Source organism: Anopheles funestus, chromosome 3RL, assembly GCF_943734845.2.
Source record: "Anopheles funestus chromosome 3RL, idAnoFuneDA-416_04, whole genome shotgun sequence".
Classification (NCBI taxonomy): Eukaryota; Metazoa; Arthropoda; class Insecta; order Diptera; family Culicidae; genus Anopheles; species Anopheles funestus.
Window position 1 is genome coordinate 62,929,199 of NC_064599.1, and position 24,597 is coordinate 62,953,795.

Genomic DNA, 24,597 nt, shown 5'->3' on the forward strand with positions numbered 1-24,597 from the left:
CTCTCTCTCTGTCGACCCAGTGTTTACACTTTCTTGCTTTCTTTTGTGTTTCGCAGTGATCATCTGAAAATTCACATGAAGACACACGACAACCAGAAACCGTTCCAATGTACGATCTGTAATCGGGGGTACAATACGGCTGCCGCCCTTACCAGCCATATGCAGAACCACAAGAAGCAACTTGCACTCACCGGCAGTCCTAACCTAACGTACAGCCCCCGATCGACGACAAGCTCTCTATCCAGTGGAGGAGGTGGAGGAGGAAGTGGTGGCGGGAAGCGGGGAGCAAAATTTTCGCCCTATGCGAATGATCCGTTAATGTTGATGAGTCGTGGAAGTTCTAAACTCTCTTCCACACTCGCGAAAGCCACTTCCGGGAATGTCCCCAGTAATCGTACACCGACCCCGGGTAGTACTGGTGCGGGAAGTACATCGGGAGCGCCAGGAGGTGGTGGTACTCATGTAGATACATTATCATGTCCATACTGTACACGAACCGATTTTAGCACACTAGAGCAACTCGGACTTCACGTACAGTCTATGCACGGTCACGGAGCGCTTGGATTGTTGGGAGCGGACACATCAATGCCCTACTTCACATCCGGTAGTCGGCGCGCAGTAACACCGGACGGAAGTTCACTTTCCCTCAGTGGGCTTGGTCCCTATCCTCCAATCACGTGCGAGTTCTGTACGATGAAGTTCCCAACCGTGCCGTTAATGTTTGCCCATCTGAAGACATCCCATCTGGACCGGCTGGCTGGGGCAGGACTTCAACGTAGCTCCCCGAATGGAACTACCGGCAGTCCATTGGGAGGATCACGTCCACCGAGTGGGTTCCATCCGCTAGAACAATTACACTTCAACAAGAGTCTACTGGGGAATGCTTTCCCTTCGTTCTACGGTGGAGCGATGGGCGCTGGTTCGTCGACCAATATGTCCAGTATGTCCGGTGGCAGCATTAAAATGGAACATCGACCAACGGCTAGTTCGAATGGGCGGGATGAAAATGAAAACGAAGCGAGTGAAATGGGACGAAAGCGTAAACGGAAAGGACATGATGGGGAGGATAAGGAGAAGAATAACCGCAAAGCTGACAAGCAACAAGAAGGCATGGAAGCTGATGCTAATGATGAGGATGAGGAGCATGTCGATGAAACCGATGGTAACGCTAATCGGAGTGGTTCAGTTGACTTGAAAGAAACAGGAAATGCCCACGAATTGGAAGCCGCGATCATTAAACAGGAACGAAAGGAAGAAACAGATCCAGTAATTCCTGAAGCTACATCACCATCCACCTCGACACGATCGTCTCCGTGCGATTCTCTCGGTTCGATTGCGCATCCCGTAAGTCATCCGCCATCTGGACGAAACACTCCAGCAGAACAGCTTACACCGACCGATCTCAGCCAGCCGAAGATGAAAAGATTAAAGTTAGAGACACTGCTGGAGGATGAAGAAGTACCGGACAAAAAGGTGATGGTTGGGTCTGGCCGGTCTCACTCTCGCGACGTTCACAAACAACGTGGTGGTGCTACGAATCGACGAGAAGGCGAACTAAAAGATTCACATCTATCCACCCAGCACCAGCACATTTCCGTTCCTCAGTTGCATACGGGTGGCGTTGGTTCGAACGCACCGTCCTCTCAGCAACTCGCTGCTTCCAGTTCTAGCGCCTCTCATCACGCCCATCAGCTTCCTGGTGCTTATCTTTGCAATCAGTGTAATGCCGCGTTGCCCGATTTCGAATCATTCCGTACCCATTTGAAGGCACATCTGGAACAGAGTGCGGCTAATGCAGCGGCAGCTGCAGCGATGAGACTCGCCGGTGAACATAACGCTGGTCCTCCAGGAGGTTCCAACAACTCCTCCACATCCGGTACATCGGGTGGATCGCTTTCACTGACCACCTTTCTCTGCCAGCAGTGTGGAGCAACGTTGAGCTGTCAGGCAGAGTACGAGCAGCATACGATTGGCCATTTCTTGGTGATGGCAGTAGAATACCGATGTCAGGCGGCTGGTAGTGGATCGACCGGAAGTTCCTGCAGCGGTAAAACAGCCTTCGGTAAGGTGGAAGATCTACACAAACATCTTTACGAAGGTCACATGCAGCTGCTGTACAAGTGTACCGTTTGTGGGGAAACGTTCGAATCGAAGGTCCAGGTGCAGGTGCACTTTGCCGTCAGTCATTCGGTCGAGGTAAAGCTGTACCGGTGTTCGGCCTGTGCAGAGGTATTCCGATCTGAACGCGAATTTCGGTACGTTAGCGTAATGGTTTAGGAAGGGTTTGTTGACGAAATGTTTTAACTTTCTCCGTGATTTTCCCTTCTGCAGACAACATATTCGAAACCGGCATTTGACGGCAGGTGCTGTACAGTGTATGTTCTGCCGGATGGTTTGTTCGTCCGAGCTGGAGATGCATTTCCATCTCGCATCACACGCTAGGAAGTTTAAGTAAGTATTCACGTATGTTCACTCGAACACACGAAGAAAGTTCTAATCGTACGGTGTTCTTTCCAGATGTCCAGCCTGTCCCGAATCATTCCACGTCGAGTTCCTGCTAGACCGTCACATTCAGACGCAGCACAGCCAGAAGGAAACGAACTCACCGAATCGTAGAGAACCTAATGCGAGCCATGCACTATCCACGGTACCATCTACTGTACCCTCTACCGCTTCTTTAACGGCTTCCACGGCAACGGGTACTTCCGTGTCCACAACAGCCACCTCAGCTGTTGCAGGACTAGATTATCTGCAGCTGCATGGACAAATGGCGGCAATGGCAGCGGCCGCTGCATGGCCCAGCCTCTACCAGACCGCCAACAAGTTCTACAACAACCCGCTCCAGGTGGACACATTGAGCCAACTAAAGCATCCGCAGCATCTTCTGCACGGATTCTACGATACGATGCTTGGAAAGGCTCATCAGCAGCAGCAGCAACGTACGTCCTTCATTGCCGATCCTCCAACCGGGTCTGGGACCACAATCGGAAGTAAGAAGAATCCTTTCACTGGTCAATCACCTAATACCAGTGCTACCAATGCACTGCTTGGACTTGGCTATGGAACATCTTCATCCGCAAGTACCGGAACATCACAGCCTCAAAGATCGGCTGGATCTCACACGCTTAATGGTTCCGCTTCTGGGTTGTATTCCCCCGAGGAGGGTACCAATGCAGGAACGAATGTCCCAGCTGGAAGTGGTAAACTTTACTCTCCCATTGCCATGATTCAACGGTACGGTGATAATGGTGGTTTACATTCAACTGGTGCAACTGGGACCAGTGGTGGCACATCTCGACCAGGCGTAGAATCACCAACCGGCCAACTACTGCTGGCATCGCACACTACACTTGGACTATCGGATCATCATCATAGTGAGCAGACGGGAAGAAAAACGAACCAGCAAACGAATGCAAAGCCGTCTTCCACTTTGGCCGCTTCTGGTTCAACACCACAACTTGCCACTACCGGTGCAGGTAGCTGCTACAGCTGCGGTATCTGTGAGCGATCCGATTTTAGCACGGAAAGTGAAGTCCAGACACATCGGAAAATTGTCCACAACTTAAAGACGGGCGTTAGTTTGCGGTGCGCGTACTGCAATGGTGACTTCCGGTCAAGGTGAGGGTTTTTTTCTACATGTGTTTAAAAGCGTATTTTTGAGATAGTTTCTTACAACTAATTCTTATCCTTTTGTGACAGGAATGAGCTGGAAAATCATATGAAGGTCGCACACAATACGGGTGGTGGCAAGCACAAATGTTTGATTTGTGACGAAATCTTTCCCTCGCCAGCGGTACTGGCGGAGCATAAGCTGTCCCACTGTAAGGTGGGTGCGTCCGGACGCTGTTCACACTGCAGTCTCCCGTTGCCCGATGCACACACCTTCAAGCAGCATCTGCAGGTCCATCAGCCTGTGACGGGCGGATCATCTACAAATCCATCAACCGGAGGAGGTGCACCAGGTACAGGCAGTGCTGGCGGTGGTCAAACCGGTGTCAATGCTTCTTCCTCTACAAATGGCAATGGAAATGCGTCCGGAAGTTCCAATGCGGAACAGGAACGATTCCCTCAACAGTGTATCTGCTGTCGGCAAACGCTTAATTCCGAGTTTGAGATCAGTCTGCATGCTAAGTAAGTCGAACAAGAGAGCTGAGACTGATGACGCATGAGGAGGTACTAAATCTCTTTCTTTATATGTTCCTCTTACAGATTCCATACCAAATCTCCGGACACAAATGAGCGTACTTGTGCACTCTGTTTGGAACCGCTACCATCACAACCCGAATCTAGCACCAAAATTTGTGATCCTTGTTTGAAACGGCACAACTTCCCTTCGAAGCTTCTCTCGATGAATTTCCTTAAGCCTAGCGCGTCCACGTCTTTAGGGCAAACCCCAACAATCGCAGGTCCTACACATGGGGGTATCGTTGGACCATCAACCGTTCCTATCGAAGGAAGGACACCGACTTCCGGTGGTATTCAACACGAACAGCAACCAAGCGGTGGAAGAGACAGTTCATCCTCCTCACTGTATCAGTGTAATCTCTGCAAGAAACCGCTACCATCCAGCCAAAAGCTCCAGGAACATCTGATCGATCACACATTCGCCGGCTGTGAAGAACGAGGCTATGTTTGTTACCTTTGCTCAGCCGTTTTCACCTCCTCTGCAGGTTTGCAGGCTCATCTGCCGGTGGCACACACAAACGCTGCCGCGAAACCGTACGATTGCGAACGGTGTGGAGTGGCGTACTTCTTCCGTGCCGAACTGGAGCATCATCTGATCGATCATGAGCTGGGAAGATCGGTGCGAACGGTCACTGGTTCATTTGAACATTCGTCCACAGTACGAACTGGAGACGATGGTGAGTGGCGCTCGGAACAAAATTCACCAGTGTCTGAAGACGATGGCTTAGGGCAGCCGCAAAGGAGTCACATCAAGCAGGAACTTTGTGAAACGGAACAGGACCGATCGTCACCGTATTGTCACAAGGAGGAAGATACCGAGGAAGAAAACGAAGAGCGAGAACCGACTGGAAATGACGAGGATGGAGAAGAAGAATGTGTGAATGCGGAACAACAAATAGATGGGGAGGATGCGGAATTGAACCGTATCGAGGCTAATGATGGTCAGCAGATAAAGCACAATGCAGGTGAAAGTGTTTACCAACATAAAAACGATGCTATTGATGATGATGTAGCAGGTAGCGAAGAATCTAACGATGCAACCAATGAGGGTGAACTGATGGAGGAGAGAGAACAGTCACAGGAACAGGACGATGAGGAAGAGTACATTGAGGTTGATGAACACACGACGCCGGATGACGTTGGAGGCAAACCAACGCATAACGAGCGTCTTCGCCGACCGTCGAACATGTTGCTCAATGGAGGAAAGGATTGTTCTACACTAACAGGTACAACAACTCCAACGCTTCCGGTTGTTACTGCGGCCGAGTAGAGAAACAAAACTCCCTGTAGAATTATCACCTGCCCCAGTTATCAATAGAATAAAGAAAGAAAGTGAAACGACACGATATGATAGGATAATGATGTTCCGATTAGAACGTGAGGTGAAGTCCAAGCTAAATCGAACCTAGAACGCAATAGAACTCAAACGCACAAACACCAGATACACAACACACACACACCACTCGATCGATTTCGTCCTTTTGTAGAACAATGAAAAACAAACAAATGTGTAGCCATTTTAATATGTAAGTTGCAAGGCAAGAGGAAAACAAACAAACAGCAAGGCAAAACATGGAATGCAAATTCAAATATTGAACATTTTTAGCAAAGCAAAGGGAGGGCATTTCATTTGTACATTGTGGAAGATTTGTAGTAGCCAGTAGCTTAGCAATCTCGGTTTTGGGTGTGCGCGAATCCGTTCAATTTAGCCAACTTGATCTTTGACTCTTCGACGGAAACTAAACTAAATTCCTTCCTTCCCCTTTCTAGAGTCGGGAGCGCTCCCATGCTCGTTCTTATAATCATATCAAAACAACAAACACACCAAGACGCTTTTAGTGAAAATGTAGTACCAGTGTTTTGTATATTTATTATTTCGCACGTATGTACACGCACAGGATATAATGATCAATAAAGAAACTAGTAGAACATTAACGATTTCTATGCTTATCTATCAATTAAAATATTTTATTTATTATTGTCGACCGAGTAACTATCACAATAATTTAAATGCGTAAACGAAGGGATAAATGATCGGTCAGAAATGGAAAGAAATGATCGTATCGTTTTCGTCTTTTGAAAATGGGTTGAAACCTCCGCCGGCGTAAACAAATCGACCTCTCGAAACAATCAGTTTAATATTTTCTGACACCAAGCGAGCATCCATCAAAAAAGGTAACATTAACTGCAACATCGATTTGCAAGCAACCGAAAAGAACCGAAAGCGAAAATCAAAAACGAATTTCAACACCAAGAGAGCATCCAACCGAGGAGGCAACAGCTAGCTGGTGCTGAAAAGCTTCCGCTAATCTCCACAGTTGTACAAGTGGCGCTAAAAGCATTTTTAATTAGCAGCTTCCGCTATTCTCCACAGTAGTGCAAGTAGCGCTAAAACTAATTAGCGCCATTATAGCATCGCGGAGGCTAGCGGAAGCTTTTCAGTACCAGCTAGATGTTACCTCCTCGGTTGGATGCTCTCTTGGTGTTGAAATTCGTTTTTGGTGTTCGTTTTCGGTTGCTTGCAAATCGAACAGCGGTTAATGTTACCTCTTTGATGGATGCTCTCTTGGTGTTTGAAGTCATTTTCGTTAGTTTCGTTTCTTTCGATTCTGTCGACCGGGAAACATGAAAATTTATTAAAAATCCAGATTTTTATTAATTCAGTTATCAATTTAACAAACATAGGTTCTTTTTATTATTGTAAATTATGATTTTACATCAGTTTAACATCCACATCCGGACGTTATTCAATCTGCACTCGCTTTATATATGTCGGCGGTGGCGGAACCGGATTAAATATCGGCTTACGGTGCACATTCGATAGCGGTGGCGGAATTTTCTTCGCTTCCGGCTTTAAGGAAAACTGCAGGAAAAATCATTTTGTGTTTTTCTTTCAGTGGCACGGCCCAGTTACGATCTTTTTTTCGTAAGCAGAAATAAATCAATGCCGCGGTACCGATCTTAACACACTTTTTCGGATCGATTCGTTTCTTTCCCAGTTATATCATCGGCGGTGCTTCCTTTGTTTCTTTCACGGCACGACCTGCCAGATTGGCCTGATGTTTTTCGCACTGCGTGTTGGACAGATGATGCCCTCGTTGAATCTTAGTAGATATCCTGGTTCAGATCGGTCTTTTCCAGCGCTAGCAGCTGGTGCAATCGTTGACGCCGGTACCACTTGCTCTCGCCTACGCCGCGGGTGTTGTCACCGACATGATTTTGGTAATCGATGCTGCTGCAATATGAAGGAGACGTTGGTTTTACTCTGGGAACGGATAGTTTTCAGTTAATAACTTACCAAATGTTGTAGTTATCGGAAAAACAGCAGAAATATTTCGCCAACAACCATCCAGCGCGTCCCTTGGAGAAAAATGGCTTGACATTGATGACAGCACTGACAGTTCGTGCTGTCGCCGATGCTAGCGCCATTCGTATAATGGTAGAAATTGGCGGAAGCTCGTGTTCTCTGAAAATCACAAATTATTAATTATTAGTTATTATCTATAAAATCCATTAAAATAACGAGGAAAATAAACTTAAAAATCCATTAAAATATGAAATTACCGTGTTTGACTGGTGGTCGATCTTTTCGATGGTGGTTCGTAAACGAACATAAACCGATGCCGCGGTACAATACCGTCCGTAATTTGCGGATAGGATAGTCGCTTTGGAAGACAAGGACTGTTGGCCATGCTCCGGATCGTGCTACTTCGTCACCTGATAACCGGGGCGATCGATGCGTGGTTTTTCCGGTCGTATAACTCACGGTGCTTCCTTACTTCTTTCGCGGCACAATGTGCCAAATTGGCTTGATGATTTTTGCCATGACTGTGAATCAGATGCTGCACCGTTTTATCCTTCTTTAGATCGATCTTTTCCAGCGCTAGCTGGCACAATTGTTCACGCCGCTACCACTTGCTCTCGCATACGCCTCCTCCGGTGTTATCACCGGCGTATATTTGATAATCCATGCTGCTGCAATATGTAGGAGACGTTGGTTTTACTCTGGGAACGGATAGTTTACACTTAATAACTTACCAAACGTTGAATTTATCGGAAAAACAATATAAATACTTCGCCAACAACCAACCAACGCGTCCTTTGGAGAAAAATGTCTTGACATCGATGGCAGCGCTGACAGTTCGTGCTGTCGCCGATGCTAGCGCCATTTGTGGAAATTAGTGGAAGCTCGTGTTCTCTGAAAATCACAAATTATTAATTAATTATTAGTTATTATCTATAAAATCCATTAAAATAACGAACAAAATAAACTTAAAAATCAATTAAAATATGAAATTATTATGTTTGACTGGTGGTTCGAACTTTTGTTCGTAAACGAACATAAACCGATGCCGCAGTACAATACCGTCCGTAATTTCCGGATAGTCGATTTGGAAGAGCAACGACTGTTGATCATTCGCCGGATCGCGCTGCTTCGTCTGCCGATAACCGGGACGAACGATCACACTTTTTCGGCTCGGTGCGTTGTTTTTCCGGTTGTATAACCCACGGAGCTTCCTTCGCTTGTCTCCCGGCATGACGAGCCAAATTGACCTGATGATTTTCGCCCTGCGTATGGGACAGGTGACGCCCTCGTTGGATCTTAGTAGGGACCCTTGCTCAGATCAATCGTTTCCAGCGCTAGCTGGTGTCATCGTTCACGCCGGTACCACTTGCTCTCGCCTGCGCCGCCGGTGTTGTCACCGGCACGGTTTTGGTAATCAATGCTGCTGCAATATGAAACAACGTCTCGGTTTTATACTGGAATAACTTACCAAACGTTGTATTTATCAGAAGAACAGTAAAAATACTTCGCCAACAACCTACCAACGCGTCCCTTTGAGAAAAATGTATTGACATTGATGACAGCGCTGACAGTTCGTGCTGTCGCCGATACTAGCGCCATTTGTAGTATTGCGGAAACTATCGGAAGCGCTAAAAATCGTTTTTGATTTCGGTTTTTGCCGGGTGCTTGCGGCATAATCGACCGGCGATTAACGTTACCTCCTGCTTGTAATGGATGCTCTCTTGTGTTTTAAATTATAAATGTCCCATTTCTGCAGCAAAATTCTTCGACCGTTTGTGATATTCTCTCGTGGCACATTTAAAATAATTAAAGCAAAAACAAAATTAAAAACCAAACCTACTTGTCAATAAACTTCTCGCTGCTGACCGTCCGGTAATTTGTTTTATTTTAATATCGTTTTGTATACATAATTGGGATTCGTTCGATTGATAGTAAAGTTCGCATGCTTAATTAAGGCACATAATATATGCGGCATATATTGAGGGGGGGGAGTAAATACAAAAGTTCCATTATCGTTTTGTTGCGCACTTTTTTTCTGCAAAATTGCTTCAATTGTGGAGTTATTTTTTCTTTACGTCGAATTGAAATCATTTCGGTTTGCTTTATTGTCTGCATCGCTTGTCTGGGTCGTTTGGTTAGTAGTTACTAGAGCTAGCTATCGTCCTCGTTCGTGTGTATATTAATGCCATATAGAAGCGAATAAAAATAAATGTTTATCAAAACGTGCTAAATATAACATTATAACCCACTCAAAGTATCCCGTTTATTGCGATACAAAAAAAACAAGAAAGTAGATAATGAACGAAGTACCGAATACGATGATTAACAATTCCATCAAAGCCTGTATATGGGCTCTGCATTGGAGTAAAGATAGACCAATTTAAGAAATAGTACACTTTCGTATCTCTAAAATGATATAGAAATAGTAGTTAGAAACAGTTATGCTTTTCATAGTAAAATAAAGTTCCTCATAAAACCACATTGACATTGATTACTTAAAAAAAAGGGCAACGAAAACAATATAAATCTTTTATAAAAGCTCTCCAAGCAGATTTCACTCCCTTTCACAGACCATCTTCTACTTAAACCCACTCCTCACAAACTACTAAAAGATTTTTAATTATTCTTCGAAGAGGAAACTTTCTGAGAAGGGCCTTTTGCTATTTATTTCTTCGTTCCCATTACAGCTTGGAAGCACAGAGTACATCACACACGTAGCTACTGTGTAAAACCATTGTTTGTTTTGTTTATCACATTTAACGCTAATACATAATGCTTCCTTTTATAGTGAACACAAAAAGAAAGATTAATTGGCAACACACAACAAACAGCTTTTCGATTCTCTCTCTCTCCCTCTCGTTCTTCAACGCATGTTTGTGTATAAAAGTGTATATAGCACAAGCTAATTTAAAAAAAAAACGCGGCATGCATATCATATGTTTACGTTTCATTATCACAATCACAAGTCGAAGTCTATGACTCATTTTAATAGCTAGCGTGTGTATTTCTTTACCTTCATATTATATTTCACCGATCTCGAGTTCTCCACCATTTGCTTTGCGTGATTCAAACCAAAAGAGGTGTGTGTGTATAGTTAGTCGTGGTTTTTTAGCTTGAGTGTGTAGCAGTGTTGCTATAAAACCTTATGTTATTATCCTGCCATTTCGTACTTCTGCTATGTTATTCTCGTTTCACAAGAGTATAGGTTTATATAAAATTTATATATAAAAATATATATATATGAACGTCTCATTAGGTACGATGCGATATTTTTTTCCATTGGCAATCATTAATCTTATGTTAAGAGAAAACTCGACCGTAGTTTAATGAAGAAAAGTGGAAAGAAATGGTGTAATAAAAAAAATCTTCGTTTCGTTCTAGTTTTCAACGATCGTTGCTTCTTCACCTAATTTCATCGCTTAATGAAATATGTTTCAATGTTTTGAAAAATGGATTAATGTGCTTCATTCCTCAAAAGAATGAAAACAAAAAAAATAGCGAAGAATCGGTTAAACCGGTTAGTAAACAATTCAAAATAAATATGAAATATTAGCCTTTAGCTTAATCTTATCGTTTATCCATTCGTGAAACAATTAGTATTTTAATAGCATCTCATAAGATTGAAGCCTCTTCTAATATATGTTCCATTTGTGAATATTCAAAAATGACAATTCTTATACATATGATTGAAATCGAATTTAATCGAAAATCTTAAGAGCACAGAAATATTCCTTCGAACTAAAACTGAATTCCTGCTGCATCTAGCTGCTCTTTCGTTCCAACAACAAAAAAAAGCGTATTCGAACGCTTTATAGCGATTAATCTCTTGTTCTTCGTTTTAGCAAACAAACCTGTGCTGCTCCTTGCGCTAAAGCATATCAAATTTGTTACCGCAAATAGTTTATAATGGAATGCTACTTATCAATACAAAACACGTCTATTTCATGCATCGGATGGAAATAAACATGCTTTTTTCCCTTGTTGTTGTGCTTGTAAAAAACGTTCTACCCAGTTTTTACAAAAGCTTCAATCGTTAAGTATTTTAAATGTCGCGTGCAAATTAAATATACGTTCGATGGCTGCTTATTCAGAAAGCAACGTTAATAAATATTCTCAGCGTCAGCGTTGATTCATATGCGTTAACATATAAACAATTTAACAACGAAAACAAAAAATCTGAACGACGTGTGCTGCGGACAGAAGACAACACACGAACCCATCTTACCCTAAACGGTGTGCGCTGCAGCTGTGTAAACAGCACGACCCTCGTCAACGAGTATTTTATGCACATACACATCATCATCGGTAGATACGTCGATCAGTTCCAGCTCAACTAGCTGCTCCTGGGGATTCAATTCGTCGGCCTGGATGTTGCGCACGACGCTGGCAAAGTTGCAATCGGCCGTCAGCGCCTTGAACCGCATCGCATCCGATATGGTCCAATCGTTGTGCAAGGGTTTTACACCTGTAGAAAATATTGGAACGACATTAAGCTATACCTTTGAGTGTATTTGCGTGTATTAGTGTTGGGATTAATGAATCCTTTGGGAATAATAATTCAAACGAATCTTATGTCAAAAGTCATGCGAATCATGAGCGCATTATCAAAAGATGGAGGTATCTTCAATTATCTGCATTAGACACTGATTGAGAAGATTGAACATAGTTTATAATGTTGCGATTAAAAAATCCTTTAAGAAGAGTCGTTCATATGATTCTTCATAGAAGAGTCATTGATATGATTCTTCAGGGAAGACCCAATAAAATGATTCTTCAGGGAAGAGTCATTTATATGATTCTTTAGGGAAGAGTGATTTATGATTCTTCAGGGAAGGGTCATCCATATAATTCTTCAGGAAAGAATCATTCATATGATTCTTCAGGGAAGAGTAATTAATACAATTCTTCAGAGAAGAGTCATTAATATGATTCTTCAAGGAAGAGTCATTAATACAATTCTTGAGAGAAGAGTCATTAATATGATTCTTCAGGGAAGAGTCATTTATATGATTCTTCAGGGAAGAGTCATTAATATGATTCTTCAGGGAAGAGTGATTTATGATTCTTTAGGGAAAGGTCATCCATATAATTCTTCAGGGAAGAGTCATGCATATGATTCTTCAGGGAAGAATTGTTCATATGACTCCTCAGGGAAGAGTCATATTAGATTCAGAAGATACAGAAAGATTCATTCAGATTCATGTATCTGTATCAGACACTTACCATAAAGCTTAGCTTTAATCGCTTGCTGTGGCAACACGCGGAACTCGGCCGGCAGTACACGTAGCGATCCTACGTCCAACTGCTGCACCTGTCCGAAATCACAAAAGTACGCATGGATCGGAGTTGGTCCGAACGGATTGATGTTTACCACTAGAGCCCTAAAACAATATTTAATCAAATTAGTGTCAAATTTAAAAATAGTGTTGCTACCACTTCTTAACTTACCGATACCAGTGGCCAATATTGTTGACGGCCGCGTACGCTTCTCCCTGCCGGACCTGCTCCTTGCGAACCGGTTGAGCTTTCGTCATGCAAAAGTCCTGCAGTTCGCGCATGAGCGTGTCCAGCTGCTGCAGGTAAGCGTACGGTTGAACGAAGAAAAACTTCGGATTGTTGGCAATCGTAACCTTCACATTAAACACCTGTCCAACCGATGGGAGTGTTATTTTCGCTAGCTTTGCGATCGCTTTATTACCACCACCACCGGCTGCTATCGGTAATGGGCCGGAAATGGTTGAGTTAGTGTTTTTCGTATCGGCACCCTTGCCTACGTGAAGGGCATCGAAACGATTGGCCAGTTCCATCCCATCGGTACTGCTCATCGAATAGCTGGTGCCTGTCGACTGTGAGATGACGGTGGTGTCCGATCCGGAACAGTTAAAGGACAATTTGTCATCATCCGCAAATCCGATGCGTGGTGACAGATTGATCCGTTCCGAACCCATCTCAAGCTCTTTCTCGATCTTGATCGCTTCGTTCACGCACACCAGAATGTTGTTGCCTGCCTCGCGATCCGACACATGCACGTACAGCTTCACCAGCGGCAGTATGGCGGACGCCATCGAGAACACCTTAGCCATGGCGGGAACGGCCGGCTTCAGGAAGGCACGTAGCCGGGCCAGAATTTGCGGTTCACCGCAGCCAGGCAGCTCGAACATACGCATACGGATGGCCTGCGGCGGATAGCTGCGCAGACCGAGACTGAGCGAATCGAGCCGGTAAATGTTTTGCACATTCGCACGTCGCCGACAGCCAATATCGACGTACAGCATGCGACAGTAGGGGCCCGATTCTTCCGCATCCAGTACCGCACGGTACCATTTGCTGTCGGTTTCATCCTGCACCAGGTACAACTGTTGTTCGGTTGCTTTCGAGTTATACAAACCGCGGTGTTGATCTTCCAGTGCGTCCGACTGTGTCAGGTTGGTGATCAGTTTCTGAAAGCACATTTCAATATAATTTTACATCAATTAATAACAAATCGTAAGCCGGATACTAGTTCTAACTTTAAAGTAGAACAGAATCATGAGTAAAACAATTGTCAAAATTGGGGTTTGAAAACTGTATTAAAAATTACACAAACATTGAATTACGAAAATTAAACTTATTTTCATCATTGGACATCAAAGTTTGAGTATTACCGTCAATTCAAATCAATTTTTAAAATAATCACTTCTACCCAGGAACTTTGTGTCTTCTTCTTCTTGACTTTTAACGACCTTAAAGGTCACGCCGGCCATTTTTCTGGCTTACTAGACTTATTTTTACCACGTAGCAGGACAGTCAGTCCATGCTACGGGGGACGGGTCCGGATGGGATTTGAACCCAGTCCTGCCGTGTGGAACGGCGCCGTTTATCACATGTACCACCGGGCCGCCCCAAGTAGACTTGACTTCTGACTATTTGAGAAATTTGACTATTAATTGTATTCATTGTGTAGTAATTGGATCTGTAAGCCAATTCACACATAATATTATATTAAAGATTGTGTAAGGCATAAGGGCAGGCCACATATTTTCAAATCAAATTTCTTTGCTAAATCATGCTCTATAGAAACTGGGCAGAGTGTAAAGTGTTTAGCTTTTTAACCATCTTCATTTTTTTTCTAAAAGAGACTTATTAAATCAACAAACAGCAAAAATTTGAACCGTTTGAATTAAAGCAATCAACGTAACGCAAACTAAGATGGCCTAATTGGTGACGATGGCACCATCATCATACCGTAAAAGCTACGCTGCCCACCATACCATCAGCCGGTTTCAATCCCCTTTCACTTTGGGGGTGTACTCAATCAACCGAAACCACACATATCTTACCAAACCGTGATCTTCGTCGTTTCTCAGTGCAGTGCATCTAACGACCTATTGCATCTCTTACCTGTATGTAGTTCATCGCACCGTCCTTCTGACAGTAGACGTCACCCTGGTCGTCCACGTACGTAATGCTTACGTAGTTGACCGACTTCCGATTCAACTCTGGCACCGGCATGGCTTTGCAGATCTGTTGCAGCAAAATTGGATTCACCACCTCATCCTCCGCCGATGACGTATCGTACAGTACCACCTTCAGCGAACCAGACCCAATACCGTCGATCCGTTCCGTCCGCTCGTGTTCCTCACGCTTCGACAGTATCATACCGATCAGCACGCGATGATTGATCCGCTGGCCAAGGATGTGCTGGGCGGTTGGGTTTTCGCTAAAATCTTCCAGCCCCTCGAGCGTGAAGCAGATGGCCTGGGCAGGCAGATCCAGATACTGTGGTTCGCACCGATGCAGCTGATCGAGCGCAATCTGTTCACTATCGCCAATGTCAATGAAGAAGCACTGACACTGGTTAGTTTCGTAGTTGATCTCGACCACCCGTACGCGGAACCAACAATCGCTGATCGAGACGAGATAGTACTCGCCAACGGCAGCAGTAACATCCTTTTTCGCACTCGCCTGTCCGCTCATCATCGACATTTCGATATCAGTGATAAGGGTATCCATTTTGTCCTGCACAACCACAAAACAAAATAAATATTTTCAATAAAGCAAAATGATACAAATACAAAAGGACCAATTAAGGGCACGTGTAACTTACGCTGTACTCTTTACCGACGAGCCGTGCCCAAACTTCCACCGTCGAAACGGGATTCGTAACGTACAGATTCCAGTACTGCTCATCCCACGGTAGCGTCAGCTGATTTATTGCCATCTCGCGCGCCTCGGATGTGTTCGATGCCACATCCGATCCGGACAGTTGTTCGCGCGCAAACACGATCGTATCACCGGTCGGTCCATCCTCCAGCACAAACAGCTGGTTCGCGTGCTGATCGATAATCGCAAACCAATGATCCGGCAGCAGCGAACGGTGCGTTTCCTCGAACGCGTTGGGAATGTTTTTGCTAAACATACCATGCGGACAGTTCATCAGCAGCTCGTGTATGTGGTGCGCAATGTCGCGATCGGGATCGAGACATTTGCTGTACTTGAGGCGCGATTCGTCACGCTGGATGGCTTCGATCGCGTTCAGTGCCGCCGCAAACTGACCTTCAAACTGGCTAACGAAGTCCTGCGGATAGGTCGAGTAGGATGACCCATTGACCGTCACCAGACACTGGTAGCGGCCACTCTTTAGCTTGTAATAGCCATACTCTGGTCGGGCACAACCCTTGTGCAGACTGTACTTCATCAGTATCTCAACCGGTGTCGCATTGGGATCGTCCCAGCTGAAGCTTCCTTCCGTTGGTACGGTCGGCGTGAACGAGCTATTATAGTTGATTGGATATATCTGAGGAGTAGCTGTTGTCTGCAATGTGCGTTCCGATGGAGCTGTCAACGTCAAAGATATATCCATGCTTTCAACGATGGGCGGTGACTGTTGTTTGGCTACCTTTTCCAGATCATCGTCTACTACCTCTTGGTTGATCTTCAGCCGATCCTGCAATGACTTCTTGCCCGGTAACGTTGGCAGCTTAGGGGGAGGAGCAGATGCAACAACGTACGGCATCATATCCGGCGGTGGCTGTGTCATTGAAACCGAACGGCCCACCACATAAGGGTAGACAGTGGGTTTTCTTTCGTCAAGTGATTGTGCACGTTGATACGATTTAGCCGCTGCTGCGACGGCCGCCGCTGCTGCCGTTGGTGTTAAGGCCGATGCCGGCGGTGTGCCCGAAGGTAATTCTGCCTTCGCGACGTTCAGTCTTGAATTTACGCTTTTCGCCATTACAACGGAGCGCACGTTATTGGGTGGAACCACGATCGACATCAGGGGCAGTGCGGCGTGTGGCATCGGCACAGTCAAGGGTAGTACCCGTCCGGATCCAGCCGAGATGGCGTTCGTTCTGTTACTAGCGTTGCCGTTCCGTGGCGCTTCGTTCGATTGCGCTCCGTTTCGTGCAGTCGCTACTTTCTGTTGTGGCTTTTTAGCGCTTTTGTCTTCCACGGTAAATGGTAGCTGCTTGCGTGCAACCGAAACACCCTGACGGGCAGCGTTACCAACACCAACCGTACTGGACGAAACGGTCGGTAGCGCTTTGCTGGATTGGCGCATTTCAACCGACGAACGGCTAAGCGTACCGTTCCGTTCGTTCAGCTTGTGGCGCAAATCGGTCGCATCGAGCTGCTGTCCCTTTGCAGCACCGTTCTGATTGCCATCCTTGGCGGATCGATTGTTCAGCTTGTGCCGTAAATCACCGGAATCAAGTTGCTGCTGCTGTTGCTGTCCTGCCGCCCCGTTCAGATTGTAGTTCTTCGTCGCGCGGCTATTATTGTTCGCCTCGGGTGAAGAGGAGGAGTTCGAATTACGCGTCTCGACTTTATTCTTAGTGATCGGTCGCAACTGGTTACCCTGCGATTTGGTGGCACCACCACTCTTAGCCGAAGCGATGGAAGGCTTCTCACCAAATGTTACCTTTTTCGGGCTGTAATTGGTGCTATTATTGCGACCACTGTTTGGCATCTGCTGGTAGATACGACTGTACGCCGTAGACTGGCTCGAGAAACCCTTCGTACTCCAGGGTCCCGTTGGTTGGCGCAGTGCGACAAAGTTCGATTTCCGACCGGTACCGCCGCTTTTGGCCGTTTTCTGTGCCGCAACCATCTCCTGGATGTGGGCCGAATCGCGGTTCGGTTTAATATAGATACGGGTCGAATCACCGGCGCTGGATTTAATGACAAACTCATTGCTGGCAAGTAAAAATTCTTCCACCGTGCTAAAGCCAAACTTTCGGTACGGTAACGAATCGCCCTCGAGCTGCCGATAGTCACGCAACACGCTGAGCACGTTGGACGTTTCCTTGCGTGAGGCCACCAGAGCGCGGATCACCGCGATCGCTGCCTGTGCCTCCTCCGATAGGGCACCACCGCCCACGGTGGCAGATTTAGACGAAGTCATTGCTGTGTTTTTGTGTGTTTGTTATCCTGTGGAAGACGCACTCACTGTGGGAAGACGCTCCGGAAGGCGTCCACCGCCGTACATGTACTTGGATCGGTTGTGAGATCGGGTGATCGAGTTGTTTTTTAATGTTTTTGAACAATTGTACGATATGCTGCGTCTGCCATGGGAGAGAAAAGAGGGAAGAAAATGTTTATATGATTAAAACCCGGAAAAATCATCTCCCCAACGATCGTTTCGTTCAAAGTTCGTTGCTTTCCATTAACGCTTGATTTTCCTTTAGCACACAAAACCCCATCAAAACACAGCAGAATGCCATCAGCTGTGATTGAATCAAAACAGTGAAACGAGTTTTCCGTCGACCCAGGCCACACTCGACGGGCAGTAGTAAAGCCTAAGAAAAAAAACACAAAGCCAACTCCGGACCGATCCAACACATTTAGTGAACCATTTTCTATTACGTTGCCCGTTCCGTTCCGATGATTACTTTTGCTCGTCGTCGTGTCCAATACTCTTCCGACGCTAGAAATGTGCGAAAGAAGGAACTGGTGGAGGACGAATTGGACAACGGAGCAGAGCAGGGGCAATTAACTTCACTTTTTCCAACGGTACAACGGTAAGCCAAGACGTACATCATCCTTCTCTCTCTCCTGTACTGGTTCACATTCGTGGACGTAGTTGCAGCTGTTAATGGAAACAAACAACTCTCGCCCCAAAAAGACGTTTAGTCGATCGGATGTTGGAAAGAGGAACGATGGTAGGGGTGGGAAACGTGGCGGAGGTTAACACAACCAGCAGAAACCGAGGGAAACACAACAAATCCCAACCTGTAGTTGTTGTTGAATGCGTGTGCATGCGTGGACCATATCAGTTGGACAACCTTCATTGAGCGTGATAGTGAAATAGCTCACTTTTCTTGCAAACTGACAGCAATCGAAACGGTTGACACAGTTTCATAAAACTCAAATATTTATACAATTTGCACAAAGCAATATACACAACATTTAAGGGTTACTTACTTCTTCTTCAATGTACAAAAATTGAACAAAAAAGGCAATACAAAGTGCCGTGTCAAGAAAAAGTGTTCCAAACGCAGTTAAAACCGTTTTTCATCTCTCGCTGAAAAATTTGTGCACCGTGCACAATATAATATCTGCAGCAACACGGAAACTACCGATCCACGCGGAACGGGAACGATCGAGAAAGAATGTACAAATCGATCACGAGAAAAGCGCCAAACCTAAAGCGTTTTCCTTCTCTGTACGGCACTAGGCAAACAGCGTGTAAAGCGACGGAGAAAAGAAATTGAAGCGATCAGTAGCTGCTTTCCTTCGTGTTTGGTGCATTAGGAAAGTCCAAATAACGAAAACACAATACCGATCGAACCATTATGATGAAGATGATGATGGTGGTAGACAGCTGAAGATGCAACCTCTATTCGTTTTATACGATCAGTTAATAATGAATGTTTTTTTGCAGTTATTGAAAACTTGTAACACGATTCACAGGATTGAATTCTGGTTTTGGTTATAATTTTCTAAACATCTGAGATTTTTTTTTCACTAAACCAGGACACCTTCATGAAAACAAACTCGTGTACCAATGGCGTCGAGGCTGGGTAAATCAGGACAAAATAAAGAAAATATACAAAATCCTAACCAAACAATGTTTTAACACGGGTTTAACATGCTTGCAAACAATCTCAGGAAGGAAGTAATAAAATAGCTATATAAAAAGAGGCATTTAATAAACCCAGTTTTTAGACATAACAGGAAAGAAAATAAAATATTGAGATATGTTTTCACAGGTATCTTTAGGACGTCCTACAAATATGCTCAAAACCGAGGAAATCATAAAATTTGTAGCGCCCAAGAATCGTAAGAACTCAGAAGAATGAATAAAATTTTTTGTAGAATAAGGACTTAAAAACAAGAAATGTCCAATAATTAAATAGTGAATTACAAAGTATTTAATTTAAATAATTTTTTTATCATCAGGAAGCTATGCGTCTTACGAATTTTGGAGACTGGAAAATAATTTCAAATCAATCTCACAGAAATCAATCCCATGCGGGAATTCATATGTTAAAAGGAGTTTAACAATTTTTGCTCAAAACGATGGCTTAAAATTCGAGATTTAGATGTACGCCGTAAAGCAATGCAAACCAAAAGTTGTATGAAAAAATGAAACCCAATCTACCAAAGGCAGTTGTCTGCACCAAATTCTAAATCTTTAAATAACTTCCAGACCAGACATAAAAAAGGGCAGAGAAACGGCAAAGTTTAAAGCAAATGTTGGATGTGTCTAGAATTACCGAACATTCGACATTGGTTGTAACCCTACCGTTACTGTTAACACTTAAGCAGCTTAACGACCTTCAACAGAGTGGAGTGTATATTCGGCATGGACAAAAAAAGCAAAACTACATTTTTCCCCGCTGTTAGTAATCGGATCGTATCTTTGCGTCACCGGTGCAAACAACAATGGGCCACACCAACAAACCACACCCCAAAAACAGTCGGAAGTAGGTTGCTTTCTTTTAGCGCTGTTAATCTTCACTTGGCTGGGGTGGTATTTGCATTCTGCCCGCTGCTCTAATGCTCCACATATATTAACGCAGCACCACCTGCGTCTTGCCACTTTCAATTCCGATCGTGGAATGCAAATCAGCTTCGATCAATTAATATGTGTGAGACGCGATCGAACGTGATCATCCGCCAAAGGCGAGTCTCGGTTTGGTTGGGACATCGTTTGTTTTTTTTTCTCATACATCCTCTTGGTGGTTATTTAGCGATATGCTAACTATTGCTGACATTATAATTTTCTCTCTTCAGCTGGAAGATCGACTTCATTATACTGCTTTCTTTTCATAACGTAAACAAATGCATGTGACCGAGAAGTCAGGACTGCAAATGCTGCAATCTGAGTCGATCGTGACAAACGGCCTAATTTTTTTCCCCCCGATGCGAATGGTGCCGCTTTCTTTGACGATATTATTGTACCATTTATTCCTCTTTGTGGCAGTACAACCTCGGACGTTTTAGTATGCAATTTGTGACTTTGACTTTTATACACCCTCAAATGGTTTGGACAATCTGGAAGGATAAATATTAATTATCAGTTTGATTTAGCTGTTTGCCTTCAAGTTTATAACATAGTATCTGAATGTTTTATACTTCCCTTGTTTAAGAATATTTCTATAAAACTTAGGTTTAAACCTAAACTATTACAAAACAGTAATAAATTGCATTTGGCCATTTTCAACCGTTTGGATGATTGTCGACCATTTTTTAAATTTTTCAATGAAAAGAGAAGCATTTATTTTTTATCTTTACATTGAATTTTTGTGTGTCATTTGTGTTACAAAGCACGTAGCAACACATACCAAGAGATAAAGCATTTTAAACATGATTTCATACAGCGGTTATTAATAGTTGATAGGCTTTTTTTAGAAAGACAAATCATCCACAAAAAAGTCATTCTTAATAAAGAAACCCCATTCTCTCACAACAAAGTAATTTTTTGTAGCATTTAAGGAAAAAAACATGTTAAAACAGTGCGACATGTTTTACGGATTGAATAAGTCTCACAACATAAGAGGCGCAACATTGCGTCGATGATGATTAACCGCAACGGAAGCGTGCGTAAAGGGACCGACCGCAGATGGTGTTGCCGGTGGAGGGTTCGTTGTATAAACAAACCCCCCGCCACTTACCACCTTGGGGGCCCTTCCTCAAAAAACACGCAACCGTCAACTGGGGTTGTCCCCCCGCATTTCATACTTTTACATTGTTTACAACAGGCACCCGTTTCTTGCGCATCTCCCGTCGTTTCGACACTTGACGGATGCTTTTTCTTGTTGTTGTTTTAAATAGACGATGAACATTATCAGCTACAGCGTGTACGAGAGAGCAACAGCTAATCGCTCTCTCGCTGGGTGTGGGTTAACTTAAAACGCAGCATCAATGCACATAATTCACGCACACAGATACAGCATACAGATTGATGTTGCCGATCGAATTTATTCGCGCTGTGACGATCACGATGAAAAATCGTGAACAATATCGAAGCATCTCTGTGCGTTGCTCTTGACACGCAAAAACATCAACGCATTCTTAGTGTGCCATTGACCGTAACAGTTTTACACTGCGCGTAGAGCGAAACAAAAACGTCAAACAGCGAGCGTGAAAGAAAGAGAGAGAGAGAGAGTGCGACTTGAAAGAAAATGAGTGGGGACAGAAACAGTGGGCTAGAAATTCCAATCACAGTAACCACGCTGAACTGGACAACGGTTAGGAACAATTTTATTCCAGCAAAGACGAAACTCTACTTTCCTGCTGACCCACCGTTTTGATCTCTCTCTCTCTCACTCTTCACATTTCCCCGTAACGATTGTTCACTTTCTTAATTGTTCTGGGTGTGTGCGTTTGTCATAACCACTAAGAAGAAACTAACTCCCACACGATGTCACTTTCCTTTCGGGCTATAGCGCTTAACACTAATCATCTTATCAGTGCGCGACAACACTCGCGTCATCCAGAAACAATGTTGTACACGTCACACGCACCGCGCACCCCAAAAGACCCCAATTAATTGCACTGCACACACAGAGAGACAACGCACCGCGCGTGAATGTTGATGTCTGTAGGAATGCAGCACAATGCGGTGTTGTGTATTTGGGGCGTTATCTAAGCGGCGCGCGCATACACAGAGCCACGTATGCAGCAGCACCAGAGCACACACAATGAAGGAGAAAAATAACACCACGAGCTGCCACACCATTAATTCCCAACAAAAATCCCCAATTTTGTATACGTTTGCCACCGGCCATCTGTGGTTTCCTCTCGCGATATACCAACAATAATAATAGTGTCAGTCGCCTTTTTTTGCTGCACTGGTTTTTTACTTCACTCTGCTGCTGATCTCTTTCTTCCGCAGCAACAGTTGGCTAACCTCTCTTAATTGCACACCCGCGAGGAGGATGATCTATTTTACGAAGTTTGAGGCGATTTTTTTTATTTTCACTATTATTACAACAGCACAACCTTAGAAATGCACTAGGATTTTGCCGATTGAATTACTATCGGAACTAATCAAGTGTTTGCTTACTACAAACTTGCAAAGCATTGGCTCACACACATCCACTGATCTCGTTTCGTTCGGCCATAACCAACAGAACGAGGTAGAGGTAATTCGATGATAACAGTAGTGCGAACCAGCAGCAAACGTTCCTTTGCTCGCATACATCTGCAAACAGACAGTTTCTATCGTTACACCGATTCCCTACCTAGTCTGCTTTCCATAGAAATGGGCACTTCCACTTTCTACACCACACGGGCACGTTATACTAAAGGTAGAAACTGAACATGCAATTATGCTGGTCTGCATACGGACCACGTTCCGCTGCTTGCTAGCGCCATTTTTCTATCGCCAGTGTTCTCGTGCTTACTACCTGCTACGTAGCTGTCGGCTTGACCAGGATTGAGCTCGTTTCTAAGCAAAACACGGTTCCACACAAATCCGGACGATGATCCAAAACAATTTTATCGATCCCGCGAAAACTCTTGCCCCTTAAATGCACAGTCGTTCCCTTTGGGTATATGTACACGCAACTCGGCACTATATGCTTACCTGCGTTCGTGGTCAACCAGCATCGATGGAGCAGAGAGTAACAATTGATCTTGATCCACAAGGGAGAGCGCTGATTAAGCAGAAAATCTGACAAAACGACACGCACACTAGGAAACATATGGGTTAGCGCAACTCCAACTGCACACTGGTCGTGGATAGAGAAACTTGCGACCATTTTTATTAGGTTAATATTTTTTTTGTTGAGAAAATTGAAACAATTCTTACTAAAAAAGAAAATATTAAAAAAACGATAATGTGTTTATTTATTAAAATCAAACTCAAGCCTTAATTGAAACCGGATAGAAATATGTTAACTTTTGTTTCATTAATCTGAGATTACGCTGAGGTTTTAGATTGTTGTTCAATTTAATGAAATGAACACATACTTCTCAAATCTAAACGAACTTAACCTTCAAGTAGGCAACCGGATACCCGGGTATTTTTTTCAACTTTGAACTGCAATAACTTATGATTCATTGCTTGTATTGACCTGAAATTTTCAGTAGCCTCCCAACTTTTTATTTCCGATTTTTAAGAGCATACATTGTAATTTGCAACAAGCTGTAAGTATTTTATTTTGATTTATTTTAAACTTTACCACGTAAGTTGGCAACCAGCATACCCGGGTATTCCATACATTTTGTATGGAGAATGACGTTTCTCTTCTTCTTCTTTACGGATTTAGAATTTCAAATGGATCGTTAGTATTATCGTATTTAAAGAAATATAATAAATGATAATATTTAATTATCATTATATTATTATTATTATATTATATTATAGTATAGTATAGTATATAGTATATAATTTATATAATATAATTAAAAAAACCATTAATTGTATGCGTCAAAACGTATGGAATACCCGGGTATGCCGGTTGCCAACTTACGTGTGTAAATTTGGTTGCCAACTCTACGGTTAAAACATAAGACGATTTATTGATTACATTTACACAATTTAGAAATAGTTCAAGAAACTATAAAATTTACATCAGAATACGGTGCAATGTCCGATTGCAAATCATTGTGCAAAGGACGGTCGCAATCCGATTGGATATGTTTACAACGCAGAGTTAGAAAGTTGTGATACT

At 43.8% G+C, this 24,597-nt stretch overlaps 3 protein-coding genes and 1 pseudogene across 11 annotated transcripts in view; 1 reads left to right on the top strand and 3 right to left on the bottom strand.

The window, feature by feature from the left end:
- The window catches only part of LOC125767310 (zinc finger protein 423 homolog), an 86,758-nt gene extending 80,638 nt beyond the window's left edge, over positions 1-6,120 (top strand). For all 3 annotated transcript variants that reach the window (XM_049433759.1, XM_049433758.1, XM_049433760.1), the window contains 5 exons: positions 57-2,255; positions 2,332-2,451; positions 2,518-3,618; positions 3,700-4,131; positions 4,210-6,120. In XM_049433759.1, the coding sequence (XP_049289716.1) occupies positions 57-2,255; positions 2,332-2,451; positions 2,518-3,618; positions 3,700-4,131; positions 4,210-5,455 (5,098 nt within the window). In that variant the 3' untranslated portion in view covers positions 5,456-6,120. The remainder of the gene's footprint in view (positions 1-56; positions 2,256-2,331; positions 2,452-2,517; positions 3,619-3,699; positions 4,132-4,209) is intronic.
- A 699-nt stretch (positions 6,121-6,819) lies between these two features.
- Positions 6,820-7,962, bottom strand: LOC125767369 (uncharacterized). The gene is made up of 3 exons (XM_049433867.1): positions 7,750-7,962; positions 7,484-7,651; positions 6,820-7,420 (listed from the first exon to the last, which is right to left on the bottom strand). Exons 1-3 carry the CDS (start codon positions 7,875-7,877, stop codon positions 7,291-7,293), a joined length of 426 nt encoding a protein of 141 aa, XP_049289824.1. The 5' UTR covers positions 7,878-7,962; the 3' UTR covers positions 6,820-7,290.
- A 488-nt stretch (positions 7,963-8,450) lies between these two features.
- On the bottom strand, positions 8,451-8,938 carry LOC125769527 (splicing factor 3A subunit 2-like; annotated as a pseudogene).
- A 377-nt stretch (positions 8,939-9,315) lies between these two features.
- On the bottom strand, positions 9,316-23,643 carry LOC125767316 (uncharacterized). 7 transcript variants are annotated; one of them, XM_049433778.1, is made up of 6 exons: positions 23,508-23,643; positions 15,579-18,036; positions 14,873-15,490; positions 12,941-13,932; positions 12,716-12,873; positions 9,316-11,957 (listed from the first exon to the last, which is right to left on the bottom strand). In XM_049433778.1, exons 2-6 carry the CDS (start codon positions 17,874-17,876, stop codon positions 11,719-11,721), a joined length of 4,305 nt encoding a protein of 1,434 aa, XP_049289735.1. In that variant the 5' UTR covers positions 17,877-18,036; positions 23,508-23,643; the 3' UTR covers positions 9,316-11,718. The 7 variants fall into 7 exon arrangements, with proteins under 7 accessions (XP_049289735.1, XP_049289736.1, XP_049289737.1 ...); XM_049433779.1 differs by lacking the exon at positions 23,508-23,643 and adding an exon at positions 23,329-23,501; XM_049433780.1 differs by lacking the exon at positions 23,508-23,643 and adding an exon at positions 23,271-23,501.
- Positions 23,644-24,597: the final 954 nt, after the last annotated feature.